General features: G+C 36.8%; 1 protein-coding gene across 1 annotated transcript; it reads right to left on the bottom strand.

The window, feature by feature from the left end:
- Positions 1-2,017: 2,017 nt before the first annotated feature.
- Positions 2,018-15,021, bottom strand: LOC131950049 (uncharacterized). Its single transcript, XM_059312080.1, has 6 exons — positions 14,661-15,021; positions 9,162-9,384; positions 4,646-4,690; positions 4,064-4,254; positions 3,164-3,465; positions 2,018-2,615 (listed from the first exon to the last, which is right to left on the bottom strand). Exons 1-6 carry the CDS (start codon positions 14,715-14,717, stop codon positions 2,360-2,362), a joined length of 1,074 nt encoding a protein of 357 aa, XP_059168063.1. The 5' UTR covers positions 14,718-15,021; the 3' UTR covers positions 2,018-2,359.
- Between the last annotated feature and the right edge of the window lie 1,298 nt (positions 15,022-16,319).

Genomic DNA, 16,319 nt, shown 5'->3' with positions numbered 1-16,319 from the left:
CTGTCTGTCTGTCTGTCTGTCTGTCTGTCTGTCTGTCTGTCTGTCTGTCTGTCTGTCTGTCTGTCTGTCTGTCTGTCTGTCTGTCTGTCTGTCTGTCTGTCTGTCTGTCTGTCTGTCTGTCTGTCTGTCTGTCTGTCTGTCTGTCTGTCTGTCTGTCTGTCTGTCTGTCTGTCTGTCTGTCTGTCTGTCTGTCTGTCTGTCCAGATCGAAACGCCAGTGTGAAATTGCAGGCACTTCTAACTGACAGGTACGGTTCGTAGTTGGTAAGTGGGTCAAAACATGAAGACAATGCATCGTGACATTCAATTTGACTTTAATTAAAATTTGGACCGAATTAGTAGGCAGTTCTATCCACACGCCTCATCACGGCCGTATTGGGCGTGGAGCGAGTGGGTGCTTTACGACAAAAGCGCGTCATCACGTTCAATAGGCGCGCGATGGTTTTTAGTCGGGTCAGCAGTCTAGTTCTTTACCACTAGACTACGCCATACCATAATACCTTACTTAAACTTTAGCTATAAACTTGACAATGGTTTTTAGTCATGTAACTATTGTAAATAAAACATGTAAAGTACTGAAAAAAAATTCATAAAAAAACGTTTTAATAACAAGCTTTTATGTAATAATGCACTAAAAAGTAGAAAATAAATTATACACTACTATTTAAATAACTATAAAGTCTCTTCTCAAATATAAGTAAAGGTATCCAATAGGTACTTAAGTGACCCACGCTTTTCTTTATAGTTATTTAAATAGTAGTGTATTATTATATATTTAAAGAAAATCATTTATGTTCTCTTTTTTAGTGCATCATGACATAAAAGCTTGTTATTAAAACGTTTTATATGCATTTTTCTTCAGTAAACTTTTTAAATACAATAGAGTTTTATGACTAAAAACTGCAAAAAAAAAGCGCAAAAAATGCAAAAATGCACACCAAATGAACATGATAACGCACGTATAATAGTGCGGAATAGTAGTAAGTCACCCTACTAATTTCAGAAAATTAAAATTAATTCATAAAACAATAATTAATCATCCATCTAGGTCAAATGTCAGATTGTATTGTCATTTGGGTCTTGACCCACGTGCCAAGTTTGAAAAGAATCAGTCAGTTAGAAGTGCTCGAAATTATACTCGGCAGTTTCGATCAATGTCGACAAACATGACGACAGCGGAAGCAAGGTAAATAAAAGCTTGTAAAAAATCAATTTATTTTACTCTTTTAAGTGCATTCATGGACATTTGTTATATTGAACGCTTTTATATATCTTTTATTTTAAAATATTTTTTAAATTACCATTTAAAACTAACATGTAGATAGATTGGGCGTTAGTTTTGGAGTGTTCTATTTTTTATTTTCTATTGTATTTTTTCAAGAAAAGTATTTTTAAAACATTAAAGCATTGATTTTTTAAAAGTGTTTGTGCGAATAGAAATCACACGAGGTGCCTCCTAGCGCATACAAATTGTCGAGACTGTAGTAATTCACCTCGCTTTAATTATTTTTTTTAAATTGATATGTAGAGCGTTTTCACGTCAAGCTTTTAAATACATATAAATGTGTAAGCCAACGAATAGAAAGATCTAGTTGTTGACACGCCATCTTTTTTTAAAGAGTCGCTTCCCTTTAATGTAGATCACCTTCCAAACTGTTCCCAAACAAACTACTCTAATATAATGTGTGTTAAAGTATAGTGTATAATACTCAAATAATGTCATTGCTTGTTGTCAAAGCCTTTAAAAAAAACACTACACTTTGGTGGTCACTCGTGGTCAGTTTCTCATTCTCGGCTATTTTTAGCTTCTTCGTGTTGGTCTGAGGGTCCGTTCAATATTCCAGGTCAATTGGTGTCTTGGAAGTATTTTCAAAATTATCAGGTAGCTTCCCCTTACATAAAAAGATATCCAACAAAATAGCAACGAAACTTTTTTTTTTTCATTTTACGAAAAAAAATTTTTTAGTTTTCAATTTAATTTACTCAGCATTTTTTCAGACACACGAAAAAAGCATTGCTATAAATATTTAGTTTTATTTTGAAACATATCAGAAAAAGTTCATTAGTTATCATTAATTAAAAAAAAACTTTTTGAACTTTTTCTTTGTCAATGTTAATCGTCAGATTGGCATGCATAATTTACATAACACGTTTGGCAAACGTTGGCTAATCATCAGCTTGGGCAAACGAATTAAAGAACAGCTTTGTTTTGTTTTGTTTTTTCAGTTATTTGGTGTCCAATATATTAAGAAAATATTTTTCACTTTTTTTTTATCGCAGAAAAATATATAATGTTTTTGAAGGCGTGTTGAAGCCGACAACCAATGCTTGATGTTGATGTTGCGAAGTTTGAGATAATTTTAGTTTCTTCGCAATGGGGGTCGGGGGCGATCCAATCGGCAGCTACATAAGCCTTGTGGGGTGAGATATTTGGAGGTGCGTGGTGGGCAGGGGTATGTCGCGCAGGGGTCGTTGGCTGATGATGTTGCGGTTGTGGTGCTCGGGGTTGCTGGTGGTGGCGTCGTCTCCGCCGGGACGTTGTGAACTACCTGAAGCGACGAACTGTTGCCGTTGCTGTTGCCGGTGCTGATGTGAATTCTGTTGTCGATGTCACACCTATGAATTATAAAGTACGCAGGTAACAGTGTGAGGAAAGCAGGTCAACTTATAAAACCGATAGATGAAATTGGAGTTTAATTTGTGCTGTTTTAAAAGGGTATTTATCCCCCCCCCACACACACACACCCAACCCCCCCCCCCCCCCCCCCCGCCCCCAAAAATGCATGTTTTAATTTTTGACGTATTGAATCCTGCAAACTAACATTTCTAACTATATTTATCAATGAAAACTGTACATTTTATGAACATGAAGTAAGGGGATAAAGAAAAATACCATTAAAAATGTAAGACTAATTTATATGATGAATAAAAATTGGAGTTCAAAGCATTCTAAGGGGACAAACTACTCCAATGTGACTGTTTCTGCTTCAACGATTAATCTAATGAAAAAGTCCATTTAAAATTGACATTTAAAAGATCTTGATTTTTAGGCTTTTATATATATATATATATATATATATATATATATATATATATATATATATATATATATATATATATATATATATATATATATATATATATATTACATAGTACCAACTCACAGGCACGTGCTGTTATTCACAACCAGACGACAGGGCGTGGCCTGACCCGCGGGGCAGCAGTTGACTGGACCACAACTACACCGGCACGTCTCCGGGTCGAAGAAAAATGGCGGCTCGCACCTGCGGATGTCCAGGCACTGGCAGCTGCACCTGTAGGAGTCAAACGACTTGCCGGGGCCGCACTTTTCCGCGTTGAGCATGCACTGGACTCTGCAGGTGACGTGACGCTCGATGACGACATTGGCGTACCCTGGGAACATGAGATGTTGGGCGCCGTCGTACGGGTATTCCCCTTTCAACACCTGGGGAAATGAAGAGGTGATTGAAATACTCGAGATATACATTAGACCTACTTGTAAATGTTGAATTTTTTTCTCAGTTGTAACAAAAATGCACTGTAAAATGTATTCGAATTTAGAAAATTAGTTTAAAACAAACTTTTAATAACATCCCATAAAAGTGGCGGACTCGCTGTGTAGCTGACCCGCTCTCTCTCTCTCTCTCTCTCTCTCTCTCTCTCTCTCTCTCTCTCTCTATATATATATATATATATATATATATATATATATATATATATATATATATATATATATATATATATATATATATATATATATGTTAGTTACCTCGCATTAACTATGGTGAACTCACTTTGTAGCTGGCCCGCGCTATACCTGTGTGTTAGTTACCTCGCGTTAAAAATGTCGGACTCACTATTTAGTTGACCCGCTCTATACATATATCTTGGTTACCTCGCATTAACTATAACGAACTCACTTTGTAGCTGGCCCGCGCTATGCCTGTGTGTTAGTTACCTCGCGTTAAAAATGGCGGACTCATGTTGCTAACACGCTCTATACAGATATGCTAGTTACCTCGCATTAACTATAGCGGACTCACCTTGTAGCTGACGCGCTCCACATAGGTGGGGACACACGCCACGTTGGGCGTGGCCGTACAACCCCCACATCGTTCTATTCGGGTACACAAGGGAAAGTACCGTACCCTCGGGTTGTCTAGCGGTACTTCAATCCTCACAGTAGTAGGTCGTGGAGAGCAGTCGTCTGACTCTGCTAGTCTACCACCGGCAGCTAAAGGTATGGTTAAATCTAGTGAGTGCTACAAGCTAAAGAGTAACATATGTATACAATTAGACTTTTTCATAAACCTTTTTAAAACTAGACGTTAAAAAATACCACTCCTTTATCATTTCTATCACCAAGTTATTATTTGCACTACTTGGCTCTTTAGAAGGTCAAAAATCGAGTGCTCTACCATACGCCCACGCCCTCCAATTAACCACACCTCACATACATAAAATTATACATTAAATATAAATATACTATATATATATATATATATATATATATATATATATATATATATATATATATATATATATATATATATATATATATATATATATATTTGTAATGCTTATTATGTTCAATATGTCTAAAATTTGTTATGTAGATATAATACCTGAAATGACGGCCTTGCCTGTAGCGTTGTCAAAACTATATGAAACTGAAACCAAAAAAAATATGGTGTTCATTAAATTGTATATAAATATATATATGTATTTTTAAAAAGCTATGAGTCACATCAAACTTTAAAAAGATCAATTGATAGTGAAGCAAAAGCTGCCGGAATGTCATGGACTCAACTTGTAGGACTAGCCTAGAACCAAATACGATGGGGAGATGTGGTAGAGTCCCGATGTTTTGCCTGTGTCCACATGATTGATGACGGAGAATATCTTATATTTACGTGGTTGTTTTTAACTTTTTAAAATGAATTAGTGCGACGTAGAGTAAAAAAAAACACCACGGAGTTCATTTTACTGTAGGTCTAATAAAATTAGATCTATATTGTATTTCTAAAAGGCCTAAGTCTAAAGGTAACAAGGGAATTACTTCATGACCATTCCAGACTTTAACAAAAAAAAATTCGAGACTATCGTCAAACAGACTGTCGACAGACTGACGACAGAGAAAGCAAGATAAATATAATAAGAACACGTTTATTCTGTGTCAATTTGTTATTTTTATAAGTTATTTGTTTTATAATTAGCCAACAATCAACTTATAAATCGATCAAGGGAAGACGCTCTGGTCAGAGACATATTTTCTTTAATGTTTTTAGCGCAATTTCCATTCTGGAGAATTGCGTTTATTAACTCGTCATTTCTGGGAATGGATGGATGAATCTATGAATGTATGGATGTATGAATGTGTGTCCGGGCTTTAAGTCGTATCTCCTCCTCAACGAAGCAATATCGATGACTAGTTCCAAAAGCAATTATGTTAAGCAAGTTACGAGAATGAACATAGGCCATAAAAATTCCGGGTTTCTTTCATGTATTTCCAGGAAAAGCCAAAAAACCTCGAAAAAATGCAGTTTTTTGCCCATATCTCGGCAACCAGACCACTTAGCGACTTGAAATATGTACCAATCGATTCCTGCCATAATTTAGAACAATATTGCCGAAGAAAGTTTTCAAAAATATCCTTTCGTTCGGTCACAAAAAATTTTTTGAATTAATTAAAATTTGGACCGAATTAGTAGGCATTTTTTCCAACCACACCACACGCGTCATCACGTTCAATAGCTGCACCATCACGTTCTATGGTTTCGTCATCACGTTCAGTATCTAGGCGCGCAATGGTTTTTAGTCATGTAACTCTATTGTAAATAAAACATGTAAAATACTGAAATTTTTTTTTAATAAAAACGTTTTAATAACTAACCAATGGTTTTACTAACCCTGCTCTTGATTTACGCTACGACAGAGCTATTTTTAGATAACATAAGGAAATTGCGCTAAAATTGTCACTAGACTTTTTAATTAACTTGTTTTTAATGTAAGACAGTTTCCGTACACCACGTAAAACCTCGATGTGACACAAATACAGGATTAATCCCACACTAGCGGTGGCTTTGGTGGACACTGCGTGCTGCCCCCACTTATTCATCCCCACTTAGACCATTTCGATTGTTTACAAAGTTGCTCACGGCTAAAAATAGCATCACCACCAAGGTGCACACTTTATAAGTGTGCAAACGATGCGAAAATATTCCCAGCGTTTTCTGTCAACACAACCATTTTTTTCACACGCCTGGGAACTTACGTCATCCGAGCACATGCGAGTGGTGAGTTTTGATTAATGAGCCGCGAGTTTGGTTGGTGACACCAAGCGGCCTTGGGAGTGAGTAAAACGGCGAGCCTAAAACACGTGTGTGAGTGGGGGCGTGTTAAATGCTCCAAGTGTGGTGGTACAGGCTAGAGTGCAGGGGTTGGGTTGTTGGGGTTAGGTCTGTTGTCTGAAGTAAGTGCTAGGGTTAGTGTTAGGTCTTATGATCAGATATTAATTATGCACGGCGTAGTTTAAATTAATATAGGTTATAAAATCCTATCTGTTTGGGGTTTTTTTTCGGATTTTACTAAAGATTGAATGTATTTGATGTTTATTTTAAAATATTTTCGGTAAATAAATAAGAAATGTAAAAAAAGCAAAAACAATATGGTTTCCATGTGTAATGGCGGGTATAAACGATGGCATCCTGCGTTTCAATAGGCTAGTAAGCAAAATAAACCGGGAGTGATCTCCCGTAAACGTTATCGACTATTCTTATATAAAACTGGGATGGCAACTTGGGATATAGACAATATTTTAAATCCATTTTTAATTACTTAAACTTTTTAAAATAGAATAGAATCTCGTACTAAAAAGAATTGCGCACCAAGTAAACGCCAAATAAAATGTGTATAATTGTGCGGAATATTAATAGTACTTTATAAATTCACATGCGTTTTTAAGAAATCGGAAATAGCCTAAATTACTAACTCCGGTCAATGGAAATTACTCAAAATTTGAAAGAGTGCAGAGAATTAGATCTTTTACTTACATGTGAAATTTCATTTAAATATCTGCAATAGTACTCAAGTTTTAGGCTTTTGAAAAATTGAAAGTAGAAAAAGTTCCACTTCCGGTTATCGGAAATCGCTGAAAAGTTCATACGGATCTACAAATTTGATATAATACTTGAAAGCAATTTCATCAACCTAGCTGTAACGGTACTCAAGTCAGGGGCGGAACTACAGTGCCGCCAGACCCCGCAATGCGGGGGGGGCCCACGCCATTTAGGGACCCAGAGCCGACCATAATAATTTTTTTCATAGTTAAAAAAAGTAAATTTTCTTTCATTTTTGACATAATGGTTGTTTTGTAAAAAATTACCGTAACTGCGGTTGGATTATTTTTATTCAATAGACACCACCCCACGCTCTTGTATATTCTGTTTCCCTTTGTTTTTAAACCACTGTGAAAGCCGAGTCCTTCTCATTCGATTAAACGTATCAAAGATAAGCAAATGTTCAAACCACTTTCATGACTTATTTCTCTTTTTTTAAAATAGTCAAATAGGGGTGATCATAAGCTCCTTTTAATAGATTTGTACTAAACAAATTAAAAAGCAATTACTTCTCTAATTATTATTTTTAAAATAAAGTAATTACTAAAGAATGACATTGTATAAAAAAGAAAGTGTATTAAATCAATAATATTTTTAAAAATTATAATATAAATACAAAAAAAAACATAAAAATAAACATAACACGAGACACCATTACTTATACAAAGCTTTCATGTTTTATATTATTTTGACCAACTAGTTATTAAGCAGACTTCTATCAGAAGTTAATTAATACTGATTTTCACAAAACACACTAATGCACTTGCACACATGACATGATGTTGAAATTTTTTTTAATCGATTTTTTTTTCAAATTTCGAACAGGTCAGCAATAAGTATCCTATGTTCGTAATTCGTGATTATATATATATATATATATATATATATATATATATATATATATATATATATATATATATATATATATATATATATATTTCATATATAGGCCTATATAGATATATATATATATATATATATATATATATATATATATATATATATATATATATATATATATATATATATATATATATATATATATATATATATATATATATGGGGAGGGGGCCTAAAAAATTTTTTTGCGGGGTGGCCCTTTTTTTCTAGTTCCGCCACTGACTCAAGTTATCGTGTTTACAGACACACGCACACACACACACACACACAGAGAGAGAGAGAGAGAGAGAGAGAGAGAGACATACGGACAAGATTTGAAAAAATCTCGAATTTTTTTTTTCACGATTACAATACTTTCTTTATACTTTGTATACGAGAATGTAAAAATATCAGAACTAGGTCTTGTGGTTTAAATTTGCATTGTTATTTAAAAACTTAATCTGTAAAATTTTGTAAACAAAAAACTATGAAGTGGGGCTGTCAGAAATCGATCACGGAGTTCCTATACAGCCAATCAATGTTTGTCTTACGAAAGTGAAACATCGGGTTATAACTTAAGCCTGCTGAATTAAAACAAATGTAGCCTTAAACTCAAAAAATTATTTTCAAGTTCTCTGGATTTGCAACTTTTATAACATTGATTCTAAAAATATTAAATTTCTGAATTATTTAGACTTAAGTTTTTAATTTTTATTGTTTTTACGGTCGCTTTGATTGCAAAATCTAAAAAAAGAACACGTTTTTAATCCATGTCAACAATATGATGGAAGGATTATCGTCAACTCGGTCGCCTCTGTTGAATGTGCTACAGATATCAAACATAATCAATAGTGACAAGTGACAACAAGAGTAAGAAAATCTTATCGAATGCATTACATTGTTTTGGAACTCTTCCAGGCGAAAGGAAAAAAAACCTGTCACGTGAATCATGATAAGACTAGTGCATACGTTATGTAATCTGCAGTCCAAATAGAGCTTATCGTTAGGACAATAGTAATTACTGACATAGAAGATTGCAATACCAAAGCCTGACAACTTATGACAATTCTAACTTATGACAAAATGTATCATGAGGATATCATACATTTTCTTATTTAAAAAAAAATTATTAAAAAAACTTTACTCTCTTGTGGCTTGGAGTCATTAGCAAACAGCGTCAGGAAACCTTCTAAAGTTTCAGCTGATTCGTAGCCGCTGGTATCAGTGGTTGGCTGTGATGGCCCAGAGCTTGGTTGGGATGGCCCGCTGGTTGGCTGTGCTGTTCCGCTGGGTGGTTGGGTTGTTTCACTGGGTGGTTGCGTTGTGTCAACGGTCGAGTCAGTGCTCACAATCACGTTACATCTGACCTGTGGGGGGTGAAATGGCTTATAAAATAAAGTGTTGCATATTTTTCTCAGTCATACCATGGCTAGAAGTCGGTAACAATTTGTGCTCCCTCGGCCAAACTATCCTCCCGTGCTAATTGTTTTGGCTGATTCTAGCTGGAAAAAGATACGCATGCGCAACGGAGAGAAACTACCACCTTCATTCGCTGCAATGTTTTCGATAGTACTTCGCATGCGTGTGTTTACAAACAAACCGCAGAACCCTAACCCTAACCCTAACCCTAACCCTAACCCTAACCCTAACCCTAACCCTAACCCTAACCCTAACCCTAACCCTAACCCTAACCCTAACCCTAGCCCTAGCCCTAGCCCTAGCACTAGCACTAGCACTAGCTCAGCTATCAAGGACACTGCGCAAGCGCAGAACTATTAAGTTTCGTATTTTCTGCCGAAACATCTTTTTTCCGAGTAGCCACTTCGAATTTTTGTTTCTCGCAAAACGTGGTTAAAGAGTTACGGCGCGGTCGGGATTGCTTACAGAAAAGTCTCGTGTTCGGATTCCGGGCTTGAGTCTGTAGGACGTAGAGTCCACCTGGGGAGATTAAATGGACCATTTGGTTTCAATGTGTTTCTACCGGGTCAACTAGCGCCTTTTACAGTGGGTATCACCCTAGGCCAGGGATACAGAACTTTGTGGGGACAGAGACTTCAAGTGGATTGACCGAGAGTGCTATACGGATTGCCCCCCCCCCCCCCCAATCACCCTAGGTCAGGGCTACAAAACTTTGTGGGGACAGAGACTTCAAGTGGATTGACCGAAAGTGCTATACGGATTCCCCCCCCCCCCCCCCAAATCACCCTAGGTCAGGGCTACAAAACTTTGTGGGGACAGAGACTTCAAGTGGATTGACCGAGAGTGCTATACGGATAGGCTCCCCCACCCCCCACCCTCCGTCCAACCACATTTGTGATGGTCTGGGACTGAGGGGGCTCTGGGGGATTAAATTAATTTGTTATTCATTTATCACGGTGTTATATTACTTAACTTGTTATACTGTTTTAAATTACTCAACGTTTTATACTGTTTTAAATTACTCAACTTTTTATACTGTTTTAAATTACTCAACGTTTTATACTGTTTTAAATTACTCAACTTTTAATACTGTTTTAAATTACTCAACGTTTTATACTGTTTTAAATTACTCAACTTTTTATACTGTTTTAAATTACTCAACTTTGTATACTGTTTTAAATTACTCAACGTTTTATACTGTTTTAAATTACTCAACTTTTTATACTGTTTAAATTACTCAACTTTTCACTCATCTCCGTGTTAAACTATTCAAATGTTCATAAATCACGGAGTTAAATTACTCAACTTTTCATACTTCAACGTGTTGAATTGCTCAATTTTTCATTATGTACCGTTTTAAAACAAGCTCTTTTCAAATCTTTTTGGCACACGAATAGAACTGTATTAAAATAGGGAGTTGGCTGCACTTATATCACACCTTCTTAGGTTGTTGTTTTTTTCTATCAATTCAAAGGATTTGTGCTACCTTAATATATGAAAGTTATGTTAAAAGTAGGTAAATCTAATGTTTTTTACTCTGTTTTTTTATCTCTACTTTTGCAATTTTTCGTATTCAGATTAGAGTATTATAAAAAAAATTTTAAATGTTTAAACTTTGATTTATTTATAAAAAAAAATTGAAGGTCACATTGTTAAGTCATGTCAATAATCATAAAATGGAATATTTACTTGTGTAGTTTAACAATTGATTGCCTGCCCGGTGTTATTAAAATAATACTACTATTGGCGGGCCACCCCTCCCCTCCCTAGCTCCTCTCCCCTCCCCCTCCTCGCCCTAGATTCGCCACTGGTCCGATGTTAAAATCCAGGAATACCATTAAGGTAGGTACCAACAAATTGAACGCCAAGATAGCAGAAATTCCATTAGATACAAGGCGTCTACATCAAACGTACGGTGTTGTTTTGACTGACGTCCACTATCTGGGCAGACGATAGGCTTCGCGGTCAGGAATGCGAAACGTGTTTCGTCGTGTTTTGGTTCGCCTCGGCAAGTGGCGAAACCGTCAGCAGTTTCATCGAGTGCACGTAATGGCGCTGTGATTAGTGGCGCATTAATAGAACGGTATTCATATGCGGGGACGGCTGAACTTGTACTCTAGTAACTAGACCGACATATTTGTTTTACTAATTAAAAGGAATTCAGCTAATGCTAATAACAATTGTTTTTTCTCCACGGGATATTAATTAATTGCATTAATATTTGTACTTGGGTTAAAACGATAGGTGCTTTAGGAAACGACATCAAATTTCTAGTAAGCATCTCTCAGGGTGGAGGGGGTGGGTACCTTTCCTTGCCCCGGCGCACGACCATCGACCCCCCCCCCCCTCTCCCACTAGGGCGAAATAGATAAAAATAAATAATTTATATAGAAGATTGTCCGAAAGAAACCCGGAACGAAAGTCGTCTACGAGTTGTTTTTTTACTGATTCATGGATGACTAAAGAGACTTTCAGACCACAAGTTTTCAAGTCATGTCATAATAAGTAAGACAATTATCAACCATTTTTTTGTGGTTCGCTTTTTAAATTCTGGTAAAGGAATTCAATTCATAATAATAGAGCGCCCGGCTCTTTTTTTTAAGTTATCTAAATAATAGTTCATTATTATATATTTAAAGATAATCATTTACTTTCTCCTTTTTAGTGCATTATTACATAAAAACTTGTTATTAAAACGTTTTTTATGCATTTTTTAAATTGGGTGGAACTTTATGCTTATTGTTGGTGAATGAAATGTAATAACTGAAGAGAATTACAGTGAAGCGGCTGTCAGACGTATAGACTCGAGTGTATTGGGTTGAGAGTGTGGACAGAAGCCATTATATAAGACAAGATAATAGGTAGGACTTTAGTGCTAATGCACCGTAATATTATCATGTATGTCTACATAGGCCTACTTGTGAAAAATGAGTAATGACAGGCAATTCAAATTCTGGTTCAAAATTGTAATAAAAGAGAAACGGCATTGTAAACCTGTCAAATACAACAAGTTTTAATTTCAGACATGATAGACTTATTTCATGGTAGAGATGAAGTAGAGTTTACCTTTTGTCAACTTTGGAAAAGATTAACATTACGCCTAGGCATGTTAGAGCTAGGTGGAGTAGAGTCAGGTACCAGTTAGAGATGGGGTTAGTAAAGTCAGGTACCCGCCAGAGATAGGTGGAGTAGAGTCAGGTACCCGTTAGAGATTTGAGAAGTAGAGTCGGGACAAAGGTGGACAATAGAGTGTATTCTAGTAAACGGATTATGTAATGTACACAGAAGCTTATACTCTAATGCAGGAGTCTCCAAACTACGGCCCTCGGGCCACATGCGGCCCCCGAGGTCCTCTCATCCGGCCCGCGGAGATCTTTTTGTCCATGGAAAAAAAAACGTTTGTTTGGGATAGCTGAGGAACTTTGTCCAGAAAAATCAAAGACAAGTCTGGAAGAAACTGGCCCCCGAACTGAAATTCGATAGTTAATGCGGCCCTCGGACTGAAAAGTTTGGAGACCCCTGCTCTAAAACTAATGGGATGGGGTATAATTAGCTGGGGCAAAGGGATGTCAAATCGTGCACATATTTAACCATCAGCTACTACCGTGTGTGAGTGGTGGTGGGGGAGGGGTGGGCAGTGTAAGATGTGGGGGGGGGGGGGTCTCTAACCTGTACCCAACACGCTACTTCCGTGTTAGCAAGTGCGAGTTAAGCCACTAGACTATGTGTATGTCTAAGTGAATTAGGTCATATCACTTACAGTGGGCTACATAAATAACATAAAAAATTTAACGCAAAATTTTTGTATGGTTTTTTCTTAGACTAAACTAAACTCACATTTATCTAGTGGTTACGTAGTCGTTGCAATTTTACTGAGCATAAATTTAACTTGAGATGTTGATCGAAATTACATTTAACGATTCTTATATACGGTATCTAGAATACGGTCATTGCCGGCTCAATCAGTGCTCATTAGCCAGACAGACTGGGTTAAGAACGATGCCATCTGTATCGCACCACCTGGTTGAACGTGTGGGCCAGTTGTTTCATGGTGCCACCTGTGGTCTAGACTTCCGAACTCGTGTCTCCAGAGGCGTAGCGACCCTAACCGGCGCCCGGGGACAAACTTTTCGATTTGCACCCCCCCTATAGATTTCGATTTGCACCCCCCCCCCCCTATAGATTTCGATTTGCACCCCCCCCCTTCAATATTTCGATTTGCACCCCTCCCCCCTCAAACTTTCGATTTGCACCACCCTAAACCTTTCAATTTATTTTTCCAACCCATTTTGGCGCCCCCCTCCCTAAGGTCGGCGCCCGGGGACATATGTCCCCCCCCCCCTCGCTACGCTACTGCGTGTCTCTGAGGTACGCAAGCGCAGGGTCTACCGCTAGGCCCCAAAGTTTCTACAACCATTAATGGAGGAAATACAAATTTCACCCCACAGCCCGTGTAGACATTTTTTGTTAACTTGTCAACTTGTTTTTCTCTTACACTTCAGGATCAGTGTAGTACAAGTGAAGAGATGTGTATTCTAAGGCTAGCGGATTTAATGGCCAACCATACCTAGAACACATATCGCTACATACAGGTGATGGATCCTGGATTAGCTGATACTACCTGTTAACAAGAAGACATCTACTAGCTGGTATATACAGAAACGGAAACAAAAGATTGGTTTGAGGGAGTGGGATTAAGGTGGGATACCACGAATTTTCAGTATGAAAACTTAACCTTTAATCCCATTTAGCCATATCATGTTGTATTTCACCAAACAAAAACAAGTCTCAAGTTTTACTTTACAACTGAGATTACTTAAGCTGTAATTGTTTTTGTTGATAATTTTTTTTTGTCTTCTAAATCGGTAGTTGTTTCCTGTTAAACGCACGTGATGCGATGTATGATACTTAGCCTAAAGTGGTCGCCATACACACTAGTATTCTATTTTACAAACATGCGCATCATGTAAGTAGAGAGGCACGTTCATAAACATCATACGACCGTTCCTTGTTTTAACATTTTAAACAATTTTTTTCTTGACAAAATACGCATCTTATAATATAAACAGCGGAATATTTTTAATAATAAATAAAATATAAACGTTAACCACGCGTACGTTTTTTTAATTAAAAATAAAATTTAATAATGTAATCTACATAAAGATTAAATATAAAGTAGAAAGACATAAATTAAGAACGTCTATAAACATGGTTTTTGGCTTACCATCGTACAAATGAATCCTAAAACAAAACAGTTCAAAAGAGCGCTTTTTAGATGCATTGTTCGGTCTTGATTTTTCTAACTCCAAGGAGAAAAAAAAAGTTAATCTGTTCACAAATTCCAACTTTACAAAATATAATTTTGTAACTTGGCTTCCACAGAACTGTAGTCTGAATTCATCAAACGCTATAGTCTACTTGTTGGTAGCCGTGGTTCAAGTCCTACACTGCAGCGGTAAAAACAGAGGCCAAGTGGATGCACCTCTGTGAACTGTTACCTCCGGCTTGTTCCTAGTTCTTTTTATCGACTGCTTTCTCTGACATGCGCAGAGCGGCCGTAGCGTTTCTCAGCTACCACAATGTGACGATGTATTTATCCTAGATAGCCAAGTGCGTCAAAGTTTACGCCCGCTGTTGCGTGCGCACGCATATCAATATCCCATGTTTTTACTTTTTTTTTACGACGGCGCTCGTTTTATTTATTTTGTATTTTTTTTTTTAAATCACGGAAAAATTATTGAAGTCTGGATGAACCAGAATCTCGCCTAGATGAGCACTACATTAAACTGATAAGGCAGATAAAACGACGTACGTTACTTTTCCCTCACCTGTCGGCGCTTTGTAGAAAACGGGGATTTAGGAGGAGACTGGGTTGGATGGTGGAGTGGCGGGGAGGGGTGAGGGGGTTCTTAATCTTTAGCCGTATTTTAGACATCGGTAGATAAGTAAACAAGAAAATAAAAGTTCGAAAACCGGATTTAGATGGCTACATCGTGTTTTTATTAGTTTATGAGAAATGTATTTTGATTTGCATTAAAGTTCAGTTTTTTCTATACACGCACACATACACATCCGCATATATATAATATATATATATATATATATATATATATATATATACTAGCTGCATCCCGTGCTCCGCCACGGTAAATCTTTTTTAAATGTACCAACAGAACAAAACTAAACACAAAACAAACGAACGCAAAAAAAAAAAAAAAAAAAAAAAAAAACGAAAAAACAAACACAACACTCATAACATAAACACAATTTAAATGCAATCATAAAGGCAAATTGCTCACAGTCTAGGCCGTAGCGCCAAATCGCGCCCTTTCCGGTGATTTGCAACCCCCTCAAACTTTCGATTTGCACCCCTTCCACCCACCCGCCCTAAAACTTTCGATTTCCACCCCCCCCCCCTCGCAAATTTTTTCCAACCCACTTTGGCGCCCCTTAAGGTCGGCACCCGGGGACATATGCCCCCCCCCCCCTCGCTACGCCTCTCCTATAAAACCCGAAAGATAGAATAATAATTAGAAAACAGTATAAATAATAGGCAGTATTTAAAATACCGTGTTTTACCTACACTATTTCACTTTATCCATTCACGCATTTTTTTCCAGTACTTTAAATTTTAAAAATTTACAAAAGAGTTTCATAACTAAAACCATTGCGCACCTAATGAACGTGATGACGCGTCTATAATAGTGCTGAATAGTTGATTAAAAATTATAAGTAATAAACAGTAAGGGCTACATTCAGTGAAAAAAATAAATAAAAGATTGCCTTATATCAATCCATGCTAATTATAATTTTCTAACAATAATTTCCTCTTACACATCCGAATAATTTGCATTCACATTTTGCTAATTATATTATTGCAACA

The sequence above is a fragment of the Physella acuta genome, unplaced genomic scaffold (genome assembly GCF_028476545.2).
Source record: "Physella acuta isolate Inbredline_101_S28 unplaced genomic scaffold, ASM2847654v3 ptg000730l, whole genome shotgun sequence".
In the NCBI taxonomy this organism is placed as follows: domain Eukaryota; kingdom Metazoa; phylum Mollusca; class Gastropoda; family Physidae; genus Physella; species Physella acuta.
This window is presented reverse-complemented; position numbering and strand designations above follow the sequence as displayed.

Bases quoted from the DNA above. Each gene is read 5' to 3' on its own strand.
- LOC131950049 (XM_059312080.1), bottom strand. From the start codon at position 14,717: ATGCATCTAAAAAGCGCTCTTTTGAACTGTTTTGTTTTAGGATTCATT. The intron at 9,385-14,660 runs GTAAGCCAAAAA...CACCCCCCACAG, and splicing joins TAGGATTCATTTGTACGATG to GTCAGATGTAACGTGATTGT. The intron at 3,466-4,063 runs GTGAGTCCGCTA...TCATTTCCCCAG, and splicing joins TGGAGCGCGTCAGCTACAAG to GTGTTGAAAGGGGAATACCC.